At 41.1% G+C, this 25,812-nt stretch overlaps 1 protein-coding gene across 10 annotated transcripts in view; it reads left to right on the forward strand.

Moving 5' to 3' along the window:
- Positions 1-25,812, forward strand: part of KIF1B (kinesin family member 1B) — a 137,525-nt gene that overhangs the window by 15,342 nt on the left and 96,371 nt on the right. For all 10 annotated transcript variants that reach the window (XM_034753468.1, XM_034753471.1, XM_034753469.1 and 7 more), the window contains exons 3-4: positions 19,579-19,655; positions 22,528-22,707. In XM_034753468.1, coding sequence (XP_034609359.1) covers positions 19,579-19,655; positions 22,528-22,707 — 257 coding nt within the window. The remainder of the gene's footprint in view (positions 1-19,578; positions 19,656-22,527; positions 22,708-25,812) is intronic.

Here is a 25,812-nt window from a genome sequence, read left to right on the forward strand (position 1 = left end):
CCAATCCCCAACTAAATCATCCCAGCCAGGGCTTTGTCAAGCCTGACGTTAAAAACCTCTAAGAAAGGAGATTCCAACACCTCCCTAGGGAACCCATTCCAGTGCTTCACCACCCTCCTAGTGAAAAAGTTTTTCCTAATGTCCAACCTAAACCTCCCCCACTGCAACTTGAGACCATTACTCCTTGTTCTGTCATTCCCTCCCTCTGTCATTCTCCCATGTGCTCTTAAAATCTCTATACCATTTTAAAACATTTTGGTGTAACAAGTTTACCAGGAACCTGAAGTAACTGTAGTGTAAACATTTCTGCCGTATTGGTAGCATGCTGTATGGCACACTGTCATGTGATTTCAGTAAGCCCTCCCCTCCAACCAAATTCCAAGGTATCACACAGCAGCTCCTTGGAAGTGCCTATTGGTGAAATAAGAAACCAGTTTCTACCTTAAATAGACTATATGCTTTCCTCTACAATTGTTAGATATGACTTACTAAACTTTTTGAGTGACTACTAGCCCAGTTTATTCAGAGGCTATAGCTGTAATGTGTCAAAAGTTGCATAGGAGTGAAGCCATAACCAGACTACAAAACCCTGTCTGCACTAAGAAACTGACCCATTGCTAACTTTTGACATTAATGATTTATTCCATCTACACTAGCAGATAACTGTTTTCAGTTCTGGTGCAAAGATGCCTGTTGAGTTTGACATCCATTGTCAGCAGTGAGTACATTTCAGTAGAGCATTAGGTGTAGCTGAGCTGAACTGCATTCATTGGGAACTGATTGATACACTGCTCACTCTTTGTCATGGAGTTTATGGATGGAAGAGTAGGAAGTTTGAATGGTTAGCTGTAGCTGGAGTTGAGTAGCACAGAGATTGTTTGTGTTCAGATAAGAGTAATGGAATGCAATTAAGAAAGGGAATTTAAATTGAATCTCAAGGTGAAAGGTAGGGAGTAGAGGGGAACATCTTAAACCAGAATTATCTTCCAAGGGAAATAGCGGTACTAGACTGGACAAAAGGCAAGAGAATCCTGTAGGCCAAAATCCAGCAGTGGCTCGTGGGGAATGGACTGGATAACCTAATAAGTATTTCTGATTCATTGCATTTTACTATGCAGGTGCCTAAGGCTGAACCTAAATCTCTCTCATTCTCATGCCCTTCATATAGCCAATATGAAGAGAGATTGGGGTTCTCTGCTACAAAGATCACACATTAGGCTGCCAACTTGTGTATTGGCCCTTTGTCACGCTGCAGCCATTCCCTGGTTACCAATGTGCATGCATCAGAGCTGGGCTGGGTGCTGAGGTTTCAGAATCCCAGTTTCTCTATTCTGGGGGATTGCATTATCACAGAACTGAAGTCTTGGCTAAAGAAACTGAGTAGCCTGTACTGCTAGGCACAAATGAGGCTTGCAGCTAAGCTGAATAAACTTAATTTTTTTTTTAAAGGCAGGTATGCAGCTGCAGTGTTAGCTCTCCTTTCTGTAGTTAGCTGTTTCCATTCTATTACCTTGGCTGTGATAGTAAAAAATCTCATCCCAAAACCTGAATTAGCAGTCACCCTGTGTCCAAACTGATCCTCATTTACTGTTTAGATGCTGATTGTCATATATCTTGTAGTGGCCAGAAAATATTAGGCACAGATGTATGTTGGTCCAAGTATATGGCGTTTGGAAATGTAAGTGACAAAGGGCCCTTTGCTAACTGGCCTTTGCTGTTGGTGTTAAATATTGCACATTTATGGTAGAAGTTGCTGCAAGATGACACAACTTCTTTTCCTAACATCTTAATTTGTATTTTACACAGCAGCTTTTTAAGATGTTAAGACCCTTTCCATATGGCTTACTTTTCCTCTTAGTAGGTAAAGTGGTTTAAACCACACTGACAAAGTCAGAAGAATCAGAGGAAGCCTATCTGTTTAATTTTCTTTCTGTAGGTGATTATTTCATTCTGTTGTGTCTGGCCTATAGAAACTTGATTTAGTGTCCCATACAGACTGTAGCACTTGAGTGCCAGTGACAGAATGAAGTGAGTTTATCATACACTCTGGTTTGGTTTGATGCAGTGTAAGTGTTCCCATTCACACAGGTAGACTGCTCTCTGAATAATCCAGTGAGCTTCTTGTTGAATACAGGTCCTGGATCCTCAGAATAGGACTCAAAGCCCTGCATGGGGATTTTGCCAGTTCAGGCTTTGCCATCTTGAGTAATTGTGAAAGGTCCTTCTGTGGAGTATTTGAGGTTATGGGATCATCTTATGAGACTGGGGATTCTGACCCCTGCTGAAGCAGTGGAGCAGCTCCATCTGTCAGGAACAATCGTCACAGCTGCTGCTCTGAACAGATTGCAACTAGGTTGCCTAACGGGCATCTTGGGCTTCAGAAATGCTTCATGAAACATAATGGAGTTAGTGGAGTTTCATTTTTGGAGTCTGCTAAGCAACAGCTGCACGCACCTGAGTGCTGCTTTGGGGTAGGCAGTGGGTACTGTGAGTCGGCATGAGGCGAACTAAAGCACGTGCTCCCCCCCCCCCCCCCCCGGGATATGACTTGTGGCATTGGCTATTATTTAAAGTAGCTGCTATTTGGAGTGTTGGGCTGAGGAGTTGGGCTTGGTATTTATTGAAAAATTGATAGAATAAAGGAACCTGATCAATAATTCTCCCAAACCAACAGTGGGCAGAATTTAAAAGACATCTCAGTCAATTTATCTAGTGTAGATATTGGAACATTTTATGGTTGTGTAAAATAGTATCCTCCACCATAGTAACTAAGTTGCAAATAAAAATATTTGACTAGTAGCTCTGTAGATGTTGCAGTTAGCTTATTGTGACAGTGATCTGAATGCAGGTCTATTTTTTTAAATAGAGAAAAGGACAATATATTTAGTGGTTTAAAAACAAAACAAAACAAAACAAAAAAAACAACCAACTAAACCTAAAAATCGGATAGCCTTCTTCCTCCCCAATAGCATTATAAAACCTGAGGTTGGATATGAGTGACCTGATGCCAGAGTCTAATAAATTTAGGCTCTCCCAAGCTACTTTGTATGGTTTTATTAAAGTGTTAGTCTAATTGAAATAGTTGGGTCTGAATTTGTGGTGAGACCAGTGCTGCTTGGCAGAGACTGGCTTTTATGTACATTAGGATCAAGATCACTTGGGTAGGAGGGACATAAGGGAGTTTACATAACTGCTGCTTGTCCTCTCTCTAGTCTTGTGAGGTGCACAAAGAGGAAACAGAAGACTTAGGGCTTATCTACACTTAAAGCTGCAGCGGTGCCACTGTACTGTTTCAGTGAAGACACTACTTATACTGCTGGGAGAGCCTCTCCCATTGGTGTAGGTAATCTGCTCCATTGAGAGGGGGTAGCTAGATTGATAGAATTCTCCCACCAACCTAGTGCTGTCTGCACTCGACATTGGATTGTTCTAACTCCATCATTCAGGGGTGCGGCTTTTTCATGCCCGTGAGTGATGTAGTTATGCCAACCTAATTTCCTAGTGTAGATCAGGCCTTGATTGTAACCTGTCTGTCCCAATAATCCCATGAGCCCAAGCTTTGCAATCAACATTTCCGCTTTTTCTCTTAAAAGAATTGTGTGGTTTTGGCAGCCAGGAGAGAATAGAATAGGTGGAAGTGTCCACTTTTATAAACTAATACCATCCTTGATGACTGCTCTCTTCTGAAATGTATAATTTGTAGATGTCAGCAGTAAGGCTGGCAGTATCCCATCAGTCTGACATGAAATGCATGACATGCCTGCCAGGAAATGTTGGCGGTCAAGACATTTTTCCTCTGTTTTTTCCGTTGGGTAATCTGACTCTCAACTTGGTTATTTTTTAATGTTTGTACTTTTTTTTGGTGGGCTTTGGTGTAATGAACTTTTAAATACGGTGATCAGAAAACTTCAGAGCAGTTCTGTTTTGAAACCTGGCAACGCCTTAGGATAGCATTTCCTTGAACCATTGGCCAGTGAATAGCTCAAGATGTGGCACATTGTAGGTGTACCTAGGAACTCATCTCCCTGCTTGAGATGTGAAGGTTATATTTAGATCATAGTGAATAATAATACTAGGAGTCATTTGAACTCTGATGTGCCAACTTCATTCTTCCGTGTAACTTTAAAGTGCTCAAGCATTCTCTGTGGTTAGAACATAGACTGAGATTCTGGAGTCCTTGTTTTGTTCCCAATGCTGCAGATATGTTGCTTTATGACCTTGGGCAAGACACTTAAACAAGTGGATAGTTATCTACAAAATGTGTGTAATACTTCTACCCAAAAGCTTGTTTTAAGGTTTAATGCTTGTTTGTCTTAACTTTTTTTAGCAAATAACTCTGATTTGATCTGTGTAAAAATGAGGCGTAGCAAAATCCAGAGATATTTCACTGGCTGGCTGAGGAACTGATGTCCTATCTTGCTTCTGTACTTTACAGTGGGGCAAACAAGGAACTTTTGTGGTTATGATACACTATTTTAATTTCTGTTTTGTGCTGTCACAGTTCAATGGCATGCAACTACATGGTCAGTGTCAGGGAAAGAGGCATAGAATAGGGTTTTAAAGGAAGTTATTTTAAAAAAAGCTTGGATTATGGTCTGAGCCAAAATCCTTTGCTAGTTGTTTTAAAAAAATTTTTTTTGTTCTTTAAAGCCTTCCTGTCTGTTTTATTGGAAGGTGAGAGGAGATTATTTGCATAAGAATAATTCTTAGGTGAGCTTTTAAGGATTCCCAAATCACTTGACTTCCTGTAAAGGCACTGGACTGAGAGGCAGACCTGGTAAAGTCACCTGATTTCTCTCCTGGCCTTCCCCATCTGTAAAATGGATATTTGAATATCTCATAATTGTGTAAACGTTTCTAAAATGTGTTGTGATGCTCACATGAAAGGCATTATAGAAATGTTATCAGAATGGTGTGTGGGGGAAGAAGAATTGATTCTTCTGTTTTGGGATACAAAGGTGTCTTCAACTTTTGAAAGCATCTTGAATCAGAAAATAGGACAAAATTATAGCAAAGCTAACTGTCCCAAAGATCTGGGAATGATTCACCAGCCACCACCTACTGCTTTATTGAAAATGCATCAGCAAGAAAGCAGCACAAGCTGGCTTCAAAACAAGGAAAAGTCAGTAATTGCCATGTAAAAAGAGGGAGTCCCTCTTTGACTGATGGTAGATGATGAGTCAGTCTCATTTTATTTTAAGTTACTGTATAATGACTGTGGTTGGGGAGGGGGAAGTAATCAGAAAAGCAGATGTCTTGTGTATCCAGCACTTTTAAAGTCACTTTAACATAATTTTTAAATGCCGTTTTTGTTAATTTCTAATTGAATTCCAATTTCCAAATGCAACTTGACACAAATCATGAGTCAAAAATTAATCTCTAGTAAATGAATTTGTTCGTTTCCTAACATAATGCAAAAATGTAAAAATTAAGAATCCTGAATAAATGTATGGTAATCTATGGGTTGGTTAAATATGTTTAGATGTAATGTATCCTCCTGGTTAGCAAAAGTACCAAATTTAGTGTAAAGGATGTATTTAGTTTAAAATCAACATTTTAATGGTTACCAACCAATGAGAAGTCACCTTTCTTTAGGAAAATAAGTATAAATGCAAAACTGGATTAAAATGTATTATTTAAATCAAGGTTTCCTACTTGCTGATTTAAATGATTAAAATTGGTGATTGAAATCAGTCCACCCCATTATTTCCTCGCAGCTCAGCCTTTATCCATTCTAAAGACCACAATATCTTTTCGGGAGATGGAGTCAAAAGTGAAAGGCAAAAATGATTTCCTTAATAGCTGGCTAATGGTATTATTGTATGTCTTATAGATGTTTGGAGGTAGCTAGGTACATAAAATATGTATTTAGCTTCTGAGATATTAGTATATCTGAAGTGTTCAAGGGACAAACTGGAGGTCTGGACAAGGATTTAATCAAGATTGCTGAACAGTTAGGATGGTATGGTTCAAGTAACTAGCTCCCACTTGAGGCAAAGTCTGCTGGCATGTTGTCTTCCCGAAACGCCAGCTGCAGAGATGGTATTTATAGCAACTGGATCTGCAAGAGCAGCTGAGGATGAGATTGCTTTCCAGCAGCTTCTGCGGGCAAGCATTTGCCTGGCTTTGATACTATTCTGCATCGCTCCCTCCCCCACCCAGCCTTCCTCACAGTGCAGGGATGGAATTCCTCATGTGGGGAGTGAATCTTGTTGAATTCCAGTTGGGAGCTGTTCTTAGTCTCTCTTTGGTTTCCTTTCTTTCTAATGGGTTGAAAAATGCAAACAATGTTTTGATTGAAAAGCAAACTCTATTTTACAGGCTGGAAGTGTCCATGGCCCTGCATTTGTCTCTTGTAATATTAACTCTGTTCTCTGGTTTTGCAAGTTCTCTCTCTCTCTCTCATATATATTAAAAAAAAAAAAACAAGGTAGCAAAATCTCGTTAATTGATGTTGCATTGTATCTGTAAGAGAGCCTGTACTGAACAGGAGAGAGAGAGAGAGAGTGTGTGTGTGTGTGGTCTTAATCATGTTCCCTTCCACCCTGCTCTCAGTAACAAACTTGTTTCCATTGATGCCATCTGTTCTGAGGGTGTGAATCTACATTTTCCAGACAGACTTGCATTTTGTCTCTAACATTGGTTTAGTCTTCTTGGTCTGATGCTGAGGGCCCCCCAAATCTCTCCCTAATCTGTCCCAATTACATTGGCTACATAGGCATGTAAACAATACTATGTTTTACTTCAGCAATCCTCTATTAATATGGGGTGAGGTGAAGTGGAAAAAGCTAATTCAGATTCCACTTCCTTAAATGTATCTGAATTTTAAACCTCCTGGTAACATCCTTTTCCTAAAAGATTGTCAACACTAGCGTTCTCCCCCTCCACCCTCCCTAAACAAAATCTCTATACATTGCTCTACCTTTGATGCAGTTCACTTGAGGTTATTTAAAAATGTCAGTTAATCCTAAGTGTAAATAAATGGTGGTGGTAAAAATACCTGTGCTTTTGTCTAGGCTAGTGCTTCCACTGGTGGTAGTGCAATGGTGGGAGGCTTAGCCTGTGTGAGGACTGATTGGTGAAGTAGAACACTCAGAGCAAAGCTCTTAGTCTTTCCCTAAGAATGTGTGCTTCCAGTTCTGGTAGATATGGAAGGAGCAGCAGCATGAATGTGAGTTATTTTAACCCATTAATTACAAAAGGAACCTGCCTGGAATCCGGTAGATGTCTGGAGGCTTTCTGAATGGCACAAAAGATGATGATAAAATCAACTTCCCAAACTGCACATATGCTTTTTGCCTCTTACTGGCCTTTAAAAAATAAAATAAAATAAAAAAATTCAGCAATTGATGGAGTCCCTGCTGGGTTTTAATCTCTGAATCCATTTCCCTCCCCCCCACACAGAATGTATGTCAGATAATCCAGGGATTGAGCCCCAGTTAATTCCATCTGCTGGTTTTTATTTGAAGGGCAAACTAGAGTTAGCTAAATCTTCACTGGAGTGCAGTATAGAGTGAACGGCATGTCTCTTGATATGATGCCCTGTACCCTGTCTGATCACTAATGGGGGATGAGGATGCCAGATGTGGTGTGTGTACTTTAAATGAGATGAGGAACATAGTATGTGAAGGCTTCTCTCCTTTTATGTGCTGCCCCCACCCCTCATTTAGTCATCTTCCTGTGAAAACATCCCTTCTTTGTGCTACTTTGTACAGCATTCCAGAGATTTTTTTCAGAGTGAGAGCTATGCATGGGCCCACACAATGGGCAGCCCCTGACTCTGAGGACTGGCTGTCTGACTTTAAAATAAGCGAAGTTCATGTCAGCTCTCTTGTGCTCCTTCATCCAGTGGTGATTGCAGGAATGAGTAGAGCCCTATCCGCAAATGTGGTCCTTGGATATCAACAGTTTTGCAGGGCTCTAGGGCAGAGCACATGTTATGTTCAAAGACTAAAATTTATTCTCTTAGAGGCTCTGCAAGGTTTGTGTGAAGTATAAGATATATATTTTGATGTATAATATACTTATTAAAATATACACCTGAATTTTTAATTGTATGTGATTGCTGTTCAGATGCAATAGCTACTTTTGAGTTTGCAAGTACTGTTTTTGGTTTCTTAAATTCAGAATATCCAGGGATTAAGTTGGTCCACTAAATTTGAAAGGCTGCAACTTTATCTAATTTCTACACCAAAATGATCGAGCAGACTGAGTAGATGGGGACAGTAAGAAAAATGTTGTGGGGATTGAGTAATGCTGCAGAGCATGGTCTGTAAAAGTGTCCGATTCCAAGGAACAGGAGTTACCTGTTGAGGTGCACAAGAATAGTTAAAATTGAGCATCTTTCAAACAAATAAGGCTGCCAGTTCTTCCCCAGCACATCCAAGCTAATTTCTCCCTACCCCTTGTTCTGCTGCTGCACCTCAGTTTTAGTGAGGCATCCCTTGCTATACTTGACACTGGCTTTTCCTGCACACAGACTGACAGGTCAAACTGTGTGTGGGTTTTCATCCCTTTGTAAGCCAAGGCTGCTTTGTGGACCATCTGTCCTATTATGAATAAAGTCACCTTCTGTAGTTATCAGTACACTTCAGCTGCATCGCACAGCAAAGAAACGGTGAGGAGAAAAACCTTTTGTCAGTTGTATTGCATTAGCTGGCTGTGTCAGTCATCAGCTGGACTGGGGAGCAAGGCTGGTATTGCTCTTGTTTTGTAGGTGATTGTGGGAACAAAGGTTATATAACTATCATCCTGGGTTCATGGCTAATGGGCTATAGGTCATTTTCTAGTTTGTTCTTGCCCCAGTAGCTCTCCAGTTGCATAATCACATAGTTTTCTTTTTAAAATGGACCCTAAGAATGTGAAACTAACCTTCTAAAGCCAGGGTGCCCACTCCTGATTTTTTTGAAAGTCAGACTGCTATTACAGGGACTGTGGCTGAGCTGCATTTTAGGACTCTGACTGCATTTGGCTTTTGAACCACACATTGGGGGTCTTAAATATTTAATAACCTTCCTTCTGCCAGAAAAAAATAAAAAACATAATGTTTCCATATTTTAATTTCAGTGTATAGTATTTAGTTCAGCTTTTGACAGTTTATAGAAGGTGTAACAAACACATTCTATGACTGGGGACCAGTTATGCTTTTAATTATGGTTTGTGACTTCATTACAAGAGGAGGGCTGAATTCACAGTGGATCATCCTCTGAGAATGGGAGGGTTTGAACAAAGGTCAAGGGTAGTAATGGCCTTTGTTATAACTAAACTTCCTATTAAAATTAATGTTGCGTTGATTATCACTTATTAGGAGGAATAATATTTTAGGACTGTTTGTCTTCCAGTTTGGTTATTGGTATATGTAATTAATTTGTGTACATGGATGCAGTAGGGAGTACACAAAGCAGGCATACAATTATGTGCTCCCAATTATTTAAAAATCTTGTCCTATAGGTTTCAAAGCATGCAGAAAAATAGTGTGTGCAGGTAACATTTCCCGGAGCTGTTTCAGACTAAGATGACACTGTATGGCTCCTCTTCACAACCATAAGGGATAGAAACTTTTTAAATGAAAGCTTACTTTCTACAGAATCTGAATCTGCCTGGGGTGGGGTGAGACACCTCCAAGTGCAAAGGGAGGTTCCACACCCCTGCCCTCCAGTGTTTTGTAATCCAAACTGTATAACCTTGTTTCAGTTTCATAAGGAATTAAAAAAAATTTCTCCAAGCTGAAACTGCAAATGTGTAGCTTGTCTTTTAACAAAAGTATTTATCGAATATTGGAATTTGTAAAATTAAAATACATAATCCATTAAAAAGAACCAAAATGGACCCCAGTGCAACTCATCAAGTTGGACAGAGCATAAACTTTAATATCCCACCCTTCCCATGCCTCACTCTCCCCCTTTTAATTCCCTAGAAAAGAAGCGGACTGTACAGTGTGGTCTCAATACACAAGTAGGGGCATTCGTTAAATGTTTTCTAACATGACAGTATCCCCATAAGTCTTTAGTTTGAGTTTCTTCAGTGATCACAGAAGTATCTGTAACTATCTTTTAGGAAGTTAAAACTATTCTTTCCCTACTCTATACTTCTAGAGTACTTCTCCATTAGAGGAGAAGTATTAGTGTTCCTTTAAAATCATAATATTGGCTTTATAAGAGAGATTGTGGTTTTTAAGTGTCCCGTTAGCTACCCCTAAGTAAAATCTAGGCGCTAGAGCAGGTGAAAATTTACACTGAAGGTAGCAGAAAGATTCTACATGACATGATAAGAAATTGACTCTAGCTTCAGGAAGGGTCCTGGAAAAGGGATTGGGTTTCTCAAACTGGCTGTTTAGGTTAACTCAATGTTCAAAGTTACTGCAGTGTCACACTCATGAAAACTAAATATAGCTGCAACACACAAACCTTTGTCAGATTGCAAACAGAATAGTTAATTGCCACAATGGGCTTCTGAAATAGCAGATAAACAAGTTTATTCTGTAAAATAAAAAGGCCAGTAATGTGGGCCCGGCTGTGATTGTCTGCCTTATTGCCTTTCTCATTTCCTAGGTCTTTGTTATTAAGCTATTAACCTGTGTATGATGCAGTGAAGCAGCACTGGAGTAGTAATGGGTAGGAAATGGGACAGTTGTATAGATCATGACCTATTTCATGACTCACTAATATGTCTCATCCTGACCTAACATGGATTGTGTTTTATTAAAAAAAAAAAAAAAAAAAAAAGGGGGGGGGGGGGTTTTAAGGTGGGAGGGTGGGGGGGGGGGTATTGAAATTGATGCTCCAGTTTTTTAATTCTAGCACGTTTTTTTCATTTTTCCAATGACAGTACAGCTTGACATTTTTGTGAATAACAGTGGAAAGTGTTGCCAACAGTGTCTGATTATTGCATGATCATTGATTGTTTTAGGTTGGTTCTTACTGTTGTGCAGTTGTCTGCACTGTCAGATTCTAGATTGAGATTTCTGTTCAAAGAAATACACCTCTACCCTGATATAACATGACCCGATATAACATGAATTTGAATATAACGCGGTAAAGCAGTGCTCCGGGGGGGCGGGGCTGCTCACTCTGGAGGATCAAAGCAAGTTCGATCTAACGCGGTTTCACCTATAATGCGGTAAGATTTTTTTGGCTCCTGAGGACAGCATTATATCGGGGTAGAAGTGTATTACTTATTTTCTCCAGAAGTCCCAGCCAGCATTCTTCATAAATGACCAGATTCGATCCATCTACCTATCCCATAAAGGAATCAGTTGGTGTGTGCTGTATGACGCCTATGTAGTTTTACATGGCACTTTTTAAAAACAATATTCCTAATTCTTATCTGCCTTGCTGTCTCTTGTCAGGTGTCTGACCTCAGAACACTTCTTACCTGCATCGGTCATGACTGAAAGTTGTCATCTAATGACTGCTCAGTGTCTTACATGAAGTTGGTGTCAGTTCAGTTCTAATGATCTGATGTTTGCTTCTCACAAAATTGCTTTTACAATTGGGGCCCTCTTGTTTCCAGCCTTAGTAGAGAGATTGAGGATTGACTAGCCCATAGTGACTGAATTCCACTCTTATCCTCAGAGGCAGTACCTGAAGTCCCACTATGTCAGAAGTTTGCACTGTATCTGCAGGGACCATTCTTATTCTCTGGGTGGAGGCCTTCAGTTTCGTTAACTATAAATAATGGCACCTCTAATGAACAGAGAATTGAGTCAAAACACTGTGTTTCAATTCACAGAAGAGTAAACTCTCAGCTTTCATTTTCCATCATTAATAGACTTCATCTCTACTGAACTTCTCTGTAGGTGGTCCGTATTCATTTTAATGTTGTTGGACATTGTTTCAACCAAGATTTCTTGCTGTGCCATCCTGGGTCTAAAGGATCCACATGGAGCCCTAATGCATTCAGCACCTCAGGATCCAGTATTGAGGGCAGTACGTCAATTTCTGCTTCAAATCCTTCACCTTTTGATTTGGTTTCTTGAGCGAAATGCCCTAGCCTGTTGCCATAGAAACACTGAGGTGAAAATCTTTAGTTACCAAGGTCCTTAGTAGGCTTGGAGATGAGTCAGGGTGCAGCTTGAGGAGATGGGCCTATTTGCATTGTCTTGAATAAATCAAGAAATACTCCTATTGCTTTTAAGTGATCAGTAGTGGTGTGTGGTGCAGCTTTACTCACAGCAAAATATCTTGTATGGGTGAATGGCAGAGGTGGGCAGGTGGATAGATTTAATGTCTCCTACAGAATCCAGAGTAAACATTCCCTTTGGGGTTAAGTATTTTCTCCTCTGAAAGGAGACTAGCTATCCGTTTCACTAGCAAAAGCAATTTTCTCCTCTTTGTATGGAACAGAATGGCAAGGAGAGCTCAGTCTTGCCCTAGTACTCTCCCTTCACACACCCCCCCCCTCCATTCTGGCTACTGCACAATCAGTGTTGCCTAGAAACAGTTCTGTTATGGGGGTGCTTAACTACTAAAATTCAGCTGTAAATTCCATGCGGTTCAGTCCTTGTTTGCAAATTGTCTAAATCCCTAGAACAGTCTCCCCAGATGGTAGATTTTTATAATGTAGACAGGTCCGTAAATGACAGCCTATTTGGTATCGTTATTCATTATGCCATGAAATATTTGTAGTTTGTGAAATGTAATAGTTGATGGTGATCATAGTGTTTTTAAAGAAACCTGTTGAAAGTAAATCTTGTTATTAAAGTGGGGAGGAAGGGGGCACAGGCTGATGTTAAGGTGTAGATATAATTGTGTTCTGTGCCCCACAGCAAAGTGCCCACCCAAACTGCCAGTCAAACTCTCAACAGTGAGAGCCCTAAAAGGTGGGTGGCAGGAGTACAGTACCTATTATTATGAGGCTTGAGATGGTTACTTACAAGCACTTTAGGACAGGGATGTTGTCATGTTATATCTAGTGCCATTGCAGCAGCAGTCCTAACCTCAATATCCATATCTCTTTAAATATGGGAATTTTGAAGCATCTTCATTAAGAGGGACGCTAGCACTGGCCCTCTTGTCTTTGTGACTCAGCAGTTGGTTGCCATTAAATATCTTTTTTTTTTTTTTAAGAGATGCATTAAGTGAGATGCCTTGTGATAAATTTTAGATGGTTTTATCCCAGCAGCTAATATGGCAGAAATGAGCTTTGAGGAATACTAGAACGATTATTTTATGACTTGCATCTGCCATGGAAACTGGTATTTTCATCTGCCTACGTTTTAAGGAGCTCTGTTCCAAGTGCTAGAACAAGCTGGGAAAAGCTAAACCTATTTACTTGGATTAAAGGACTTTTTTAATATTGTTTCTTGGGTATGTTGAGAAGCTAATTTCACCATTGTCTGTCTGTATACTGCTAAATCGCCTGTATATCTCAGATATGTGACTAGGAGAAACTAGATTGATTTTTTTTTTTTTTGGAAAGGTGACAATCCTGGATAATTTCCTCTTTGTCTTCAAGACACAATGTGGGCAATAATGGTCAAGACTTGCCCAACATGGTTTTTGTGTACCTCAAATTTTCCATGGAAGGCAAGCCTCTGGGACAAAAGGATAGTTGCTTCTTTGACTTCTGAGACTGTTAATGATCATGCTAGTTAGTGTTGATTATCAAATGCTAATCTGGGGCAAATTTGAACTGTGATTTACTTGTAAAAGGTTATCATTCCCTGGGTGATAAGTTGTATAGCTCTATAAAAATTCTTTGCTCCTTGTGCATGCATCATACTCCTTTTATGAGAATAATTGTTTGGGGAAATAGGGTGTTTAAAATAAGCCACCATTACCTAATTGCGTGAAAGAAGTTAACCTTCTCATGGAACATGTTCCATAATCTTTCTTCACCTGCTTGAACAAAGCTCTTAGTGCATTAGATAAATGCTTTCCTATCTGTCTGTTGGCAATTGAGAATCTTTTTGGCGATGTCCTCAAGTTTAATGCTCTTAAAATTCTCAGATCACTTTCACAACAAACTTGTCTTTGAGTAACCCTAAACAGTTCCTGCTGCTTGTTCGGTTTTTCGTGTTACTGAGATACAGAAGATTCTTAAAATGCAATGTTAACTCTTGTGCAAGTGTAGGCTTTGCCTTCACTGACAGGTGTGTTTACAGTGAGATAACTAATGCATGATGATTGTCTCTAAAATCCCAACTGGCAACAAGGCATGGGCAAGTTTTTACCCTGAGGTAGCTAGGTCAGGTCAGCACAATCCTGGACCTTGCCTAGTTGGCCTGCTGGGAAAACTACAGTGCTTTGTCTTCATTACATTTTACAGCAGGATAGCTAACATTAGTTATCCTGCAGTAAAAACAAACACACCTTTGTCAGTGAAGATATGGCCACATTTCTGTTGCTTACTGCTAGTCTATTCCAGGCTTCACACGTCAGGAGGAGCTATATGGACTGTGTAGGAGTGCAGGATGTGGAAGAGAAGATAGCAGTTTCTTTCCCTCAGTCTTTACTCCTCTTGCATTTGTAGTACCTGTAGAGTTTGGAATGGCAGAGGCATGGTATTGGGTTTATTAAGTGACGTAGTGGAATATAATTGTCAGGACAGTTAGCGTTATTGCATCTGCCTCTCTATCTGCTTGAAGTTATCAAGCTAAGGTGTAGTTAAGGGAGAGGGGAATGGATTCTATCAATTTCTGCACTTAATGGTGAAAATTACTTTCACTTATAAACTTTGGCTTTGAAATCAGATAACTTCCTCACTCATAAAGATGTTACTTCAAACTCATTTGGTAACTAGTTTTACTAATCGCTTCTTGTGAGCAGACAATTTCCTGTTCCTTGCAAGGAAGTACAGCCTCTCATTACTTTTCAGTGGTGTGGATGGTGATTATGAATGAGTGGGATGTGGGAAGGGAATAAGAGCAAGCACAGCATCATGGGACTGGAACCCTGGAAAATTGAACCAAAGGGAGTGGTTTGGGGTTTTTCTGATTTCTAGAGATGGCGGACGTCTGTGTGCTGTAGAATTATTACGGCTTGACTGAGACAACTAAAGGGAAACTGAAGCCACATTTGATTGCTTAGGTTACCAGTTTGTTTTTTGTTACTAATGTTATAATGCCCATGTTGCTATCCAAAGCAACATGTGTCTTTGCCATGTGAGAGCATACTGGTGTAAGGCATATTAATCCTTGGCTCACAGCAGGAATGTCAGCACAGGGCAAAGCTAAGCAAAGTGGAATTGGCCAGTGGAAGTACAATAGCAACTGTTGCTATTTGTGGTCAAAACAGCAGTCTGGAGCAGAGATCCCCTTCCCATCCCATACCCTTGGATAGTGGCCTTGCTTAGGGATGCAGGATCTGGTATAGCTGTTAAATCTTGGAAGGGAATTCTGGGGTTATATGTTTTCAAAGGGCTCAGTTCCCCTTGGAATTTAGTTTGTAATGACTGAGATAAGAGATGAGGGTGTTGTAGACTAGGACATGCTTATAGGAAAAAGGGTTAAGTTTTCCCAGAGGTATAGAGTACCTAGGCTAAATATTTGAGAAACAAATGGCCTTTAGTAAGGAAGATCAGAGTTTGGCTTCAGGGTATAAACTGTCTATAGGAGCAGGAAGAACTCCCATCTCCACCCTGTATAGCCCTGCACAACTGGTTAAGTCCTTGGTGGGTTTTGTGCTCTTTCCTACTGGCTATGGGTCACTGCCAGAGGCAGGATGCCACTGAGGTAGAGAAGGGGACATGTAAACCACACTATCAAAGCTGACTTTTGGTACCCAGAGAGAATAATCTTTTATTTTTAAAAATACATGTCTAGCCCTTTGCCTTGTGGAGATGGCCTTGAAAGCATGTAATTTGCTACCAACCAATGTGAAATCAAAGTAAGCCAGTCACTATGGTTGAAAGGAGGAAGTAAGTGGGCTCTACTGCTGTTGCAGGAGGCTGTAGTTAAAGATCGTCCCATTTGAAAGACAAAATCCAGACCTTCCCTAAAATCAAAGATTTGTGTAAACTTCAGCCCCTTGGAGTTTGAGGTTGATTTAGCAGCTGCTTACTTGGGCCTGGATTCAGACTACTCCTAGCCCTGAGTGTAGGGCAGCATGCAGATGTGGCAGCCCCAGAACAGCTCCAAAACCAATTGTGACATAGATGCATCCCTCTGAGTCAAGTATTCCCATGTTATACAAGGTGGAGAGAGTATGCTGCATTGACCCATTGCCAGTTGCTGCATGCTCCCCTCAATGTCCAGTTTGCTCCTCTGGCTGGTACGTTGTGGGGAGAGCAGAGCCATGGCCACCATGCTCCCATCCCATCTTACTTGCTCACAGGGATAAATTAGCAGCCCCATAAAACCTACTCTTCTCCCCCTCCCCCCAATGCCTGGAATCCTCATGCAGAAAAGCCAGCACAGAGGACTCTTACTCACCTGCATGGTTGCCTAAGGCTGGGTCATAATTGGTCCTCTGGCCAGGCTGCTGATATGTTCTCTGCTGGAAAGGGATCCTTCCCTCCTGCATTGTCCACTGGGGCTACTTGGAGTGCACATGGGATATTCCACATCCCCTTTTTCCTCTTGCCAGTCTTTCCAGCAGGACGCTTAGGCCTTGGCTACACTGGCGCTGTACAGTGCTGCAACTTGCTGCGCTCAGGGGTGTGAAAACACACACCCACCCCCACCCCAGCGAGTGCAGCGCTGTAAAGTGCCAGTGTAATCAGTGCCTGCTGCGCTGCAAGCTATTCCCCTCGGAGAGGTGGAGTACATACAGCGCTGCGAGAGTGCTCTCGCAGCACTGGCGGCGCGACTACACTCGCGCTTCACAGCAGCGCTGTGAATTCTCAAGTGTAGCCAAGGCCTAAGGGGAGAGGCAAGGCTAAATTGCTGTTTCACTGCATGGCAATCCTGTTGCTCAGTTCTTCCCATCAGTATTTGCTTGCCCAACCTTAGCTTGTAGTTTGAACACTGGAATCTTGTTCTACCTGTCCCTCAAACCAACTAGGGAAGACTTGGTCCCACACCAACTAGGGAAGGCCTTTCTCACCTTAAGAACCAAAGACCATTGCAGCCTACAACTCATTTAGGGCTCATTCCGCAATTCACCACCTTCTTCCCTCCCCCCTCCTGATCAGAGTCCATATGACATCTAGCTATTGCTGCCAAAAGCTGCCAGGTAGAGGAGGCCCCCTGGAGAACTGAATTTCTGAGGAATGATCAATCTGGTGGATTGAGGGGGGGATCTGGGGGGAAGTGTGGGTGGATGGATTTGGGGAAAGGGAAAGAGTATAGAATTGAGCATTTTGGTGTGTGCCTTCTAGGTGGTATATGCTAGCTTCAGTGGCTCACTGTGACCTTCCACATAGCCCTTCTCTTTCTAGGGTCAGGGTTACAGTCTGAGCCCTTTTCATCATAGGCCAGCAAGGAGGTTGGTGAGAGAACTCTCATAGTCTCTGTTGTCTCTAGGGGCTTGTTTTAGAACTGTTTAGCCTCCTGTCCTGACAAGGGCCTGACTTCCCCTCCCAGGAGGTGTTCCTGTAGTGGCGGGTTGGGGAGGAACCTGGGCCCACCCTCTACTCTGGGTTCTGGCCAAGGGACCCTAATGGTAGCAGCTGTTGGCAGCCAACCTTTCACTGCCAGAGTTGCTACATTTCCCTGGGCCACTTCCCCACAGCTCTCCTGCTTCTCCCTTCTTTACCCTTACCTTAGGGCTCCCTTATCAATAACTTGATGGTGTCTTCATTAACCAGTCCTTCAGCCACACTTCCTCTCCCTGGCTCTCCTCTGCCTGGCTGGAGTGAGCCCTTTTTATAGTATCAGCTGGCCTTAATTAGAGTCAGGTGGTCACATTAGCTTAATGGTCTCACCTGACTCTTTGCAGGTTAATTGGAGTCAGGTGTTCTCATTAGCCTGGAGTGGCCCCTGCTCTGGTCAGTCAGGGAACAGAAAACTGTTAATCCAGTGGCCAGTATATCTGCCTTCTGCTATTCTGCTGGACTCAACTGGCCTGGATCTATCACACAGTATACAGTGAAATAAGAATTTACCGATAAAAATCTAATCCTTCTGAGCCTACAGATGTGTATCCCTGACTGAAGCAAAACATTTAAAAATCTATTTTTTAAATATTGGCACATCACTGCAGGATTCCATATTAGATGAACTAATGGTTTGAGCCTTTGGCATATCTTACGTCAAGGAAGGCCAAACTATGGCTTGCAAGCCACATGTGACTCTTTACCATTAAAGTGCAGCTTGCAGAGTCCCCCTGCCCCCCATTCTCCACCTGCCAGACCTGGGGGGGGGAGGGGGAAGGGGAAAGAAGAGCTTGTGACCTCTGTCTTGCAGCCAGGTGGTGAGGTAGTGGCTTCTGCCCAGTGGGGAAGGGGTGTTAGGTCTTCAGTCCCACGGGACACGCCTGCCAGGGCTTGGGGTTTCAGCAGGAGTGGGGCTGAAGCCCCAAATCCCATCAGGTGCCTCTTGTGGGGCTGAAGCCCCAAGTTCCTGCCCCCAGCAGGTGTGTCTCAGCTCTGGAACTCCTGAAGATTGTGGTATGTGGCTCAGAGGGCCAGTACATTTTTGGCCACCCCTGTCCCAAGTTCTTATTTTCAATACCTTAGTGAGATTGTAGTAAAGAGTCTATAGCTCTGTTCATTAAGACTGTTTGTTTGAGGTTTAAATCTGTTGTAGAGGTCCTCCAGAAGGCTGTAACAAATTATAGATGTGATATTCTTTTATTGTCTGCTGACATAAAGTTTACACCAGGATTGGGGTCACCTTAAAAAGTAAATTATATTGATGGTTTCAAAGGGTGAAATTGCCTTGTTGCTGTGCTCTGGGAATAAAAGGTTTGATTTGGGTTTCTATGGGATTGAATAGTCGTTTGCAGAAGGCAAGGTTTACAAATAGTTTGGCTTAGTTCGTTTAATGTCAGTCCTATTAAAATCTCCATGTGGGCTCTGCACATATTTTATTTGTAGAAGAATGTTGTAATATGTCATATCAGTGTAATCCCTGAAATGTTTGTAGATCCTCCTCCACCTCCTTTCATTGCCTCCCACGATGTCCTGTAGAATCCTGAGCTTCTGAAAGAAAATCCATAGGCCAAGGGCTTTTATCCGTATACTGTAACATGAATTTCAAAATAAGCTTGTCGTCCTGCTGTGAAATCCCAGGGCTCTTGAGCTTTTCATTATTGAAGTGCCTCAAGCTTTTGTGGGTTTTGGCTCTTCCTTTAATACTCCTCCTTGCACCCCTCCCTCCACTCCAGAAATCTTCACTAGTCCAAAGACAGAACAAGCAGAATGACCTACTTAAGTCTCTTGCATCGCTGCTTATTATGATCTTTGTTTAATAGGTGCATTCCCTTATGACTGTATCTGCCTTTCCCTGACCTGCTTCACTGAGCCCCTACAGAAATATTATTTTTTGTGAGGTTATGGTATGAACACCCATCCTGATCTTATGTCCTTCAATGTAATTTATGAACTCTCTGGCTAGGCAAAGACAGCCATATCGACTGGGTCTGAGGGTCAATTGTCATAACATTTCTTGCTGCAGCTCATGATCTGACTCTCCTGGTTTTAATTTTATGTCCTTAAATGTCTTGGATAGCTGAGTCTGAATTTTATTTCTTCTAGGTATTATCAACCCAAAGAACCCCAAGGAAGCACCAAAGTCCTTCAGCTTTGACTACTCCTACTGGTCTCACACCTCGGTAAGTTTCTGAATGTACTGTAGCAAAAACTACTGTTTACCAGTCAGACTGGCCTGGATTGTCTCCTGACACCCCACTTTTCAACCCGCTGCTCCTACTATGACTTTATTGTACTTTGAGTGATACAAGTTCAGAGCTCTGTCTCTATGTTCTAGCTTTTTTTCATCCTGGGAATGTGAAAGAGTAAGGTCTGGGAGTCTGAGAACACAGTCTGGGTGTGTGTTTGAAAGAGGAAGGAGAGGAAAGACATAGAAAAATGTGTGTTCAAGCAGCTGCAGAGTGGAATTCGAGCCACAAAAGTAACCTTTCCATTCTAATTTCTGTTGGAAAAAGTGAAGACTTAAAAAAAAAAAAAAAAAAAAAAAAAAAAAAATTGTTCTCTCTCTCCCCCCCTCCCTTCCCTCCCCCTCCCTCTGCGGCACAGTGAAAAAAGTGAGCTGGATTCCACTGGCTTACCAGGAAAAGGCAGAGTAGTGATCCACATTTCCTATAACTGTAAAAGCAATATGCTTTGGTCCTCTAAGCATTCTGCCCCACCTCTCCAGAGAGCTAGATCTGAAGTCTCGCTGACTTCCAGTGATTGTTCTATAGCAGAGCTCTACGGTTCTGCATTAGGTCCCCTCCCCTGTTTTCCTGAAAGGTGGAGAAAGAGATCATCCTATTTTTTTCTCATCCGCTAAACATCAGTATTTAGTCTGGCTGATGGGAAGAGAATTTGACATTTCTGCACTGGTTGACACCCTCAGATAATGTGTTCTTGACCAAAGCTCAAACTTTATATATGCACAGAGCTTTTAATTAAACCTATTTATTGAATAAAGCAGTTGTGAAGAAACCATACAATTATATTACCTAGATCAAGCAGAGATGCAAAAACACCATGAGCACTATACAGACTAAACCCTAATAGATGAAAACATGGCTTTTGTAGCCACAGCTTTTGCTGTCATTTTAGGCTATGCACATCATCAAGAAGAACTTGCTATTAAAGTTACAGTGTAATATTAAAATCAACCAGCACTCCTATTACAGCATGACCATTCTTCCAATGGTGTCAGTGTCCACTGCTATGAGGGGAGAGAGAATATCTGAGTAATCATTAAAAGGAAATTCCTACAAAAGGTGTTCTGGTTTTACACCATCAATGTAATCTTTTCTAATCGATGCAGCAGAAAACTGTCTCACCTGTAATGTATAATATATTGCATTAAGAAAACTGTTGCCAAATAATTCAACAATGGCTTCTCCAGCTAGCCAACGGAGAAGAGGAGCATGTCAACATAAGGGGATGTTAATATACACCGTGAATTCTGTCAATTATCTTTGTGTCCTAGACCTTGCCTTGAGCAGTGTGTTGGGTAGAGTCAAGTAATTGGATGCTGATGTCTGATCCCAAAATACAATGATTTCTCATGGAAAGTGACAGAACTTCAAAGTCAAATCTTTTACCTTTAGATTCAGGACTTTTGGCATAGTACTTTCAATAGAAAATAGGCCTGAGAGGAGGAACACCTAGAACTCCTTTATTTTGGGATCTTGATTTGATGGTCTGTAACCATACTGCCCTCTGCTAGTTTTGTAATTAACTACTCTTTGTTCAGCATCATGGTTTTCAGAGAATTTAATCATACTGTCCAAGTGCTGTACTTTTCCAGTGCGTTTCTATGTTGGTTTCCATCTTAGTCAATTTATTAAAAATCCCCTGAATGTTGTTTTCCATAGAGGAGTTGGCAGGGCAAATAACTTCGGAATTAATCTGTTCCACTATTTCTTGGACTGGGATTTCCATATTCAGCATAAGGATTTTGAGGCTATATTTGCTTTCTGTCATTCAGTAAAATAAATGAAAATCAAACTTCTCACATTGATTTAACAGGAACAAAATTGTTCATGCTTCTACTTGACTCAAGCAGAGCTCTTGATATTTTCCCTCTCCAGTACATTAATGCCACACACTTATATTTTAGAAATTCGGAGACCTTTTAAAATACTGTAAAAATTTGCTAATTTGTGCATACACAAACAGTGGTCTCCCTTCTCTGCAAAGCTTGAGTAGTAGATGAGGCTGTAGTAAGTTCTTGTGGTAGTAGGGTGTTATTGTTTTACATCATGCTGAATTTTAGATAAACACAATACAAATGCCTAGAGACAAAATATACATCAGGTATTTAAGTGTTATCAATACTAAACTGTCGTTGCCAAAATGAAATTGTTTTGATACATGGTCCTGACTCTTGCTTTGTTCACCTACTTGCTAACTTGGAAAAGTATATCAATTCACAGTGGGTTTGTAGTCATTAATACAAATTTGAAGTTGTACTGTAATTTTATAAATCTAGATTGGGATGTAGAAAATGGAATCTGACAGATGCAAAACAGGTTAATTCATTTTCATGGCTTGTTGAGACTGGTAACTGGAACTCAAATACAATTTTCACTTAAAAAAAAAATGCTTTCCCCCCCCCCCCCCCCCCCCAGGTCCCTATCCAGCCTTAACCCATCTGAGATTTCCTGCCCCATCCCTTCTTGGTTCACTTTGATCCTCTTTTTAACTCTGTGCTTGTTCTCCTTTCTTACACACTCAAATACTATCTGTGGGATTTTGCACAGAACTTCTTCAGCAGTATCAGCAAGGGTAATAGATTACTTCCCCACCAGCAGAGTGACATTGCCTAAATAGTTGTTTTCATTCTGCTTCAACTGGTACTGTCTTGGGAAAACCTGTCTGTAAGAGAAGCACCAACATTACCTTCCACTGTGGGTTGACCCACAAGGTTTCTTTAAGTATGAAATAACTCTTAATACCTTTCTGAATTTAGACCTCTGGGGTGGGGAGTAGAAGACAGTATTTATTCTCTTTTAATCTTTGCAGCCTGAAGATCCCTGCTTTGCGTCTCAGAACCGTGTGTACAATGATATTGGGAAGGAGATGCTGTTACATGCCTTTGAGGGCTACAATGTGTGTATCTTCGCCTATGGGCAGACTGGAGCTGGGAAATCCTACACCATGATGGGCAAACAGGAGGAAAGCCAGGCAGGCATCATCCCTCAGGTAACAAAGCCCAGGCTGGGTATTTACTTCACAAAACATATTTAAATGTTTGCTACTCTATCATTTGTTACTTGCAGTAATGGTTCACAAAGAACCAAATCTTACTTTTCAGGAGAGAAAGCATAGACCTTGGATCTGGTGCAGTCAGTCTTGACATAGGCTACCACTGCTGTCTAACAAGATTATAAAATCATGTTTTCTGTCCATATTTGCAAGAAACCAACATGATACAGCACAGCTTGGTTGCAAACATATACCTGTACCCCGATATAACGCGACCCGTTAGAACACTAATTCAGATATAACACAGTAAAGCAGTGCTCTGGGGGGGCAGGGTTGCTCACTCCGGCAGAGCAGAGCAAGTTCGATATAACGCAGTTTCACCTATAACGTGGTACTTTTTTTGGCTCCCGAGGACAGCGTTCTATCGAGGTAGAGGTGTACTTCTCAACTGTTTAAACTTAGCTGTTTTTGTAGAATGAATGGGGCATATATTTTGGGTGTAGATTGTTCAGAGGAGATATAACGTCTCACGTTTAACCTCTACCTCAGGCAATTAAAAAGTGTAAGAATGAGTGACTCAGATTTAGGAGAAGTAGAGAAATTATTCCAAAGAGAACAGTTCTACAGAATTTAAAACCAAGAACAAAATACTTAGTGCAGTATCTGCCCTTTTGTAATTCTTCCCCAAACAAACAAAACCAAAAATAACTCAGTAAGGTAAGATAAATGTCTGATTCCACTGAGTTTCCTGGCTTTTGCTCTGATTGTTGACAGGACAGTACAGGAATACTTATTCAGTAAGAATCCAAGAGGTGATGTCATTGATGAAACTCTCAGTAGAGAGATAGAGATCTGGAGAATCCGTCTTGTCTTTCCACCCTGGGAAATAAATGTCTCGCTGTCCTTTAGCAGTGTGTATATATTTGCATATAGATTACTAAGTGAGAAATAAAATAGGTAGGAAAGTTGAGATATTGATTTGTATAAACACACTAAACTAACCCTATCCCTAAAAAAGCATTTATTTTGAGAAGTTTTAGTCCATGACCACATAAAGAGCCTGAAAGAATGCCCTGGGAAATTCGTGGCTGATGATATTTCATTAAGACTGTACCAGGTATGTCTAATGTTCAAGATGTTGGCTGCATGGTGCTTTTGCCACACTCAGCCCAGCTCTCATGTTGTCCTGGCATTGGTGATATGTTGGGTGCATGTTTTGGAAGGAGTTTTCCCATGAAAGTAGAGATTGGGTTTCAGCCTCAATAAATAAATTTGCTGAATAGTCTGTCATTGTTCTGCTATAGGATCAGCAGCAGGAGTTACTGGCTCTATGCCCCAGGTATGAAATAGAGAACGGAAAGCTAATGGCTCAAACCTCTGCAGTCAAATACATAACACGTGTTCTGTTGCCACTAGCAGTGGCACATAGGTTAGGTGTAAATGTCAACCACGTTTGGGAAAACTTTACTCATAGATGTGTGCAGAGCATAGTTAATAAGGAATGTTGTTCGTACATCTAACACCTTGTTTTTCTTCTGTGAATTTAACACCTTTTTGAGCATAACACCTGAAATGGGTCCAAAGCCTTTACGCAGAAACTTGATGTTTCTTCATTTGCTTTTTCATCTTTCTAGCTCCCCAAGGTTATACAAATCAAAGGCCATGTTAAAAACTAGCTAACCAGAATATTGCTCCTGTTATCTACTTTGGGTTCTTACTAGCCTCTCCTCCCTCCCTTCCTCCAGTTGCATCTTGAGAGATTATCCCACAGAAGAAAAAAAACAACTAACTATGTACAAGGGAAAGCATTATTTCTGTATGGAATATACTCACTGGTTCCTCTGCCTTACCTGCACACAAATCTACGCAGGAGGGGCAAAACTGTCCTCCATGCACAAATGTAGTCTGTGGTCTTCCACTTTTCATGTTCACTAGATCCCCTACCAGCCAACCTCTGACACATCTATGTGGCGGTCTAAAATAGTGATATCTTAAAACCATGCACTAACTTAAGTGTTCGGAGTGTGTGCTCCTAAAGTCCCCTGGCACTCTGTCCACACTGCTGCATATCTTACAAGCAATGGCTTGTTTAGATACTGATGCCCCTGAGGCCTACTTATACCCTTTATCCTTTTCCAAACCAATGCTTCCCCCCGCTGCAGTCCCAATTCTTCTAATGCATTTCCAGCTATAACATATGCTGCTCCACTATTGGTAGCTTCATTTGTTATCTTAATTTTAACTAAGCAAAATACAAGCCTCAAACAAAGCAGAATCTCTCCTATAGAGTCTGTCTGGGTAGCTTCAGCAGCCTTCATATGAACAAGTTACTAGCTGATTTGAAGCGTCTACTAGTTGCCTCAAATATGATTCCTGGAACTTTGTCAAACCAATGGACTCTGAGGATTATTCTCCTAAAAATAGCCACATTTATTTATTTATTTATTTATTTAATGGCCAGATGGGAGAGGATTTAATATTTTTAATCGTCTCCTTCTCTAGAATTTATAATCTGTTTTTCTTATTTCAATTGTTGCTGTCATTTTTGTACTGTGGTGCTGTAGCTGTGTTGATCCCAGGATATTAGAGAGACAAGGTGGGTGAGGTAATACTATTGGACCAACTTCTGTTGATGAAAAAGATGAATTCCAGAGCTTTTTCTTTGGGTCTGGGAAAGGTTCTCCATGTCACTGCTAAATACAAAGTGGAATGGTTAGAGTTAACACCTGTTGCAAAAGACCCATTCAAGGTGAAGTGGGCAGTTAATACCTCAGCAGTTGTAGGAGACAACCTGCTTCAGTGAGGGAATGGCCCCTAGTTGTCATCTATCACCCCATAATGGAACCCTTATTTAATTCTGACACAGAGCACCTTTCCCAGACCCAAAGAAAAGCTCTGTGTAAGCTCAAAAGTTCATTTTTCACCAACAGAAGTTGGTCCAATATATTAATAGAAGATATTACCTCACCCACCTTGTCTTTCTAATTCTTACGTTGAGTAATTCTGTTTTGGTATTGCAGATTAATGTTGATTAAACTGAGGCATAGTTGATGAGAGAGAAATAAAAGGATTGAATACTAGTGATTGGGGATGGGGTTTAAC

Source organism: Trachemys scripta, chromosome 19 (genome assembly GCF_013100865.1).
Source record: "Trachemys scripta elegans isolate TJP31775 chromosome 19, CAS_Tse_1.0, whole genome shotgun sequence".
NCBI classification, from domain to species: Eukaryota; Metazoa; Chordata; order Testudines; family Emydidae; genus Trachemys; species Trachemys scripta.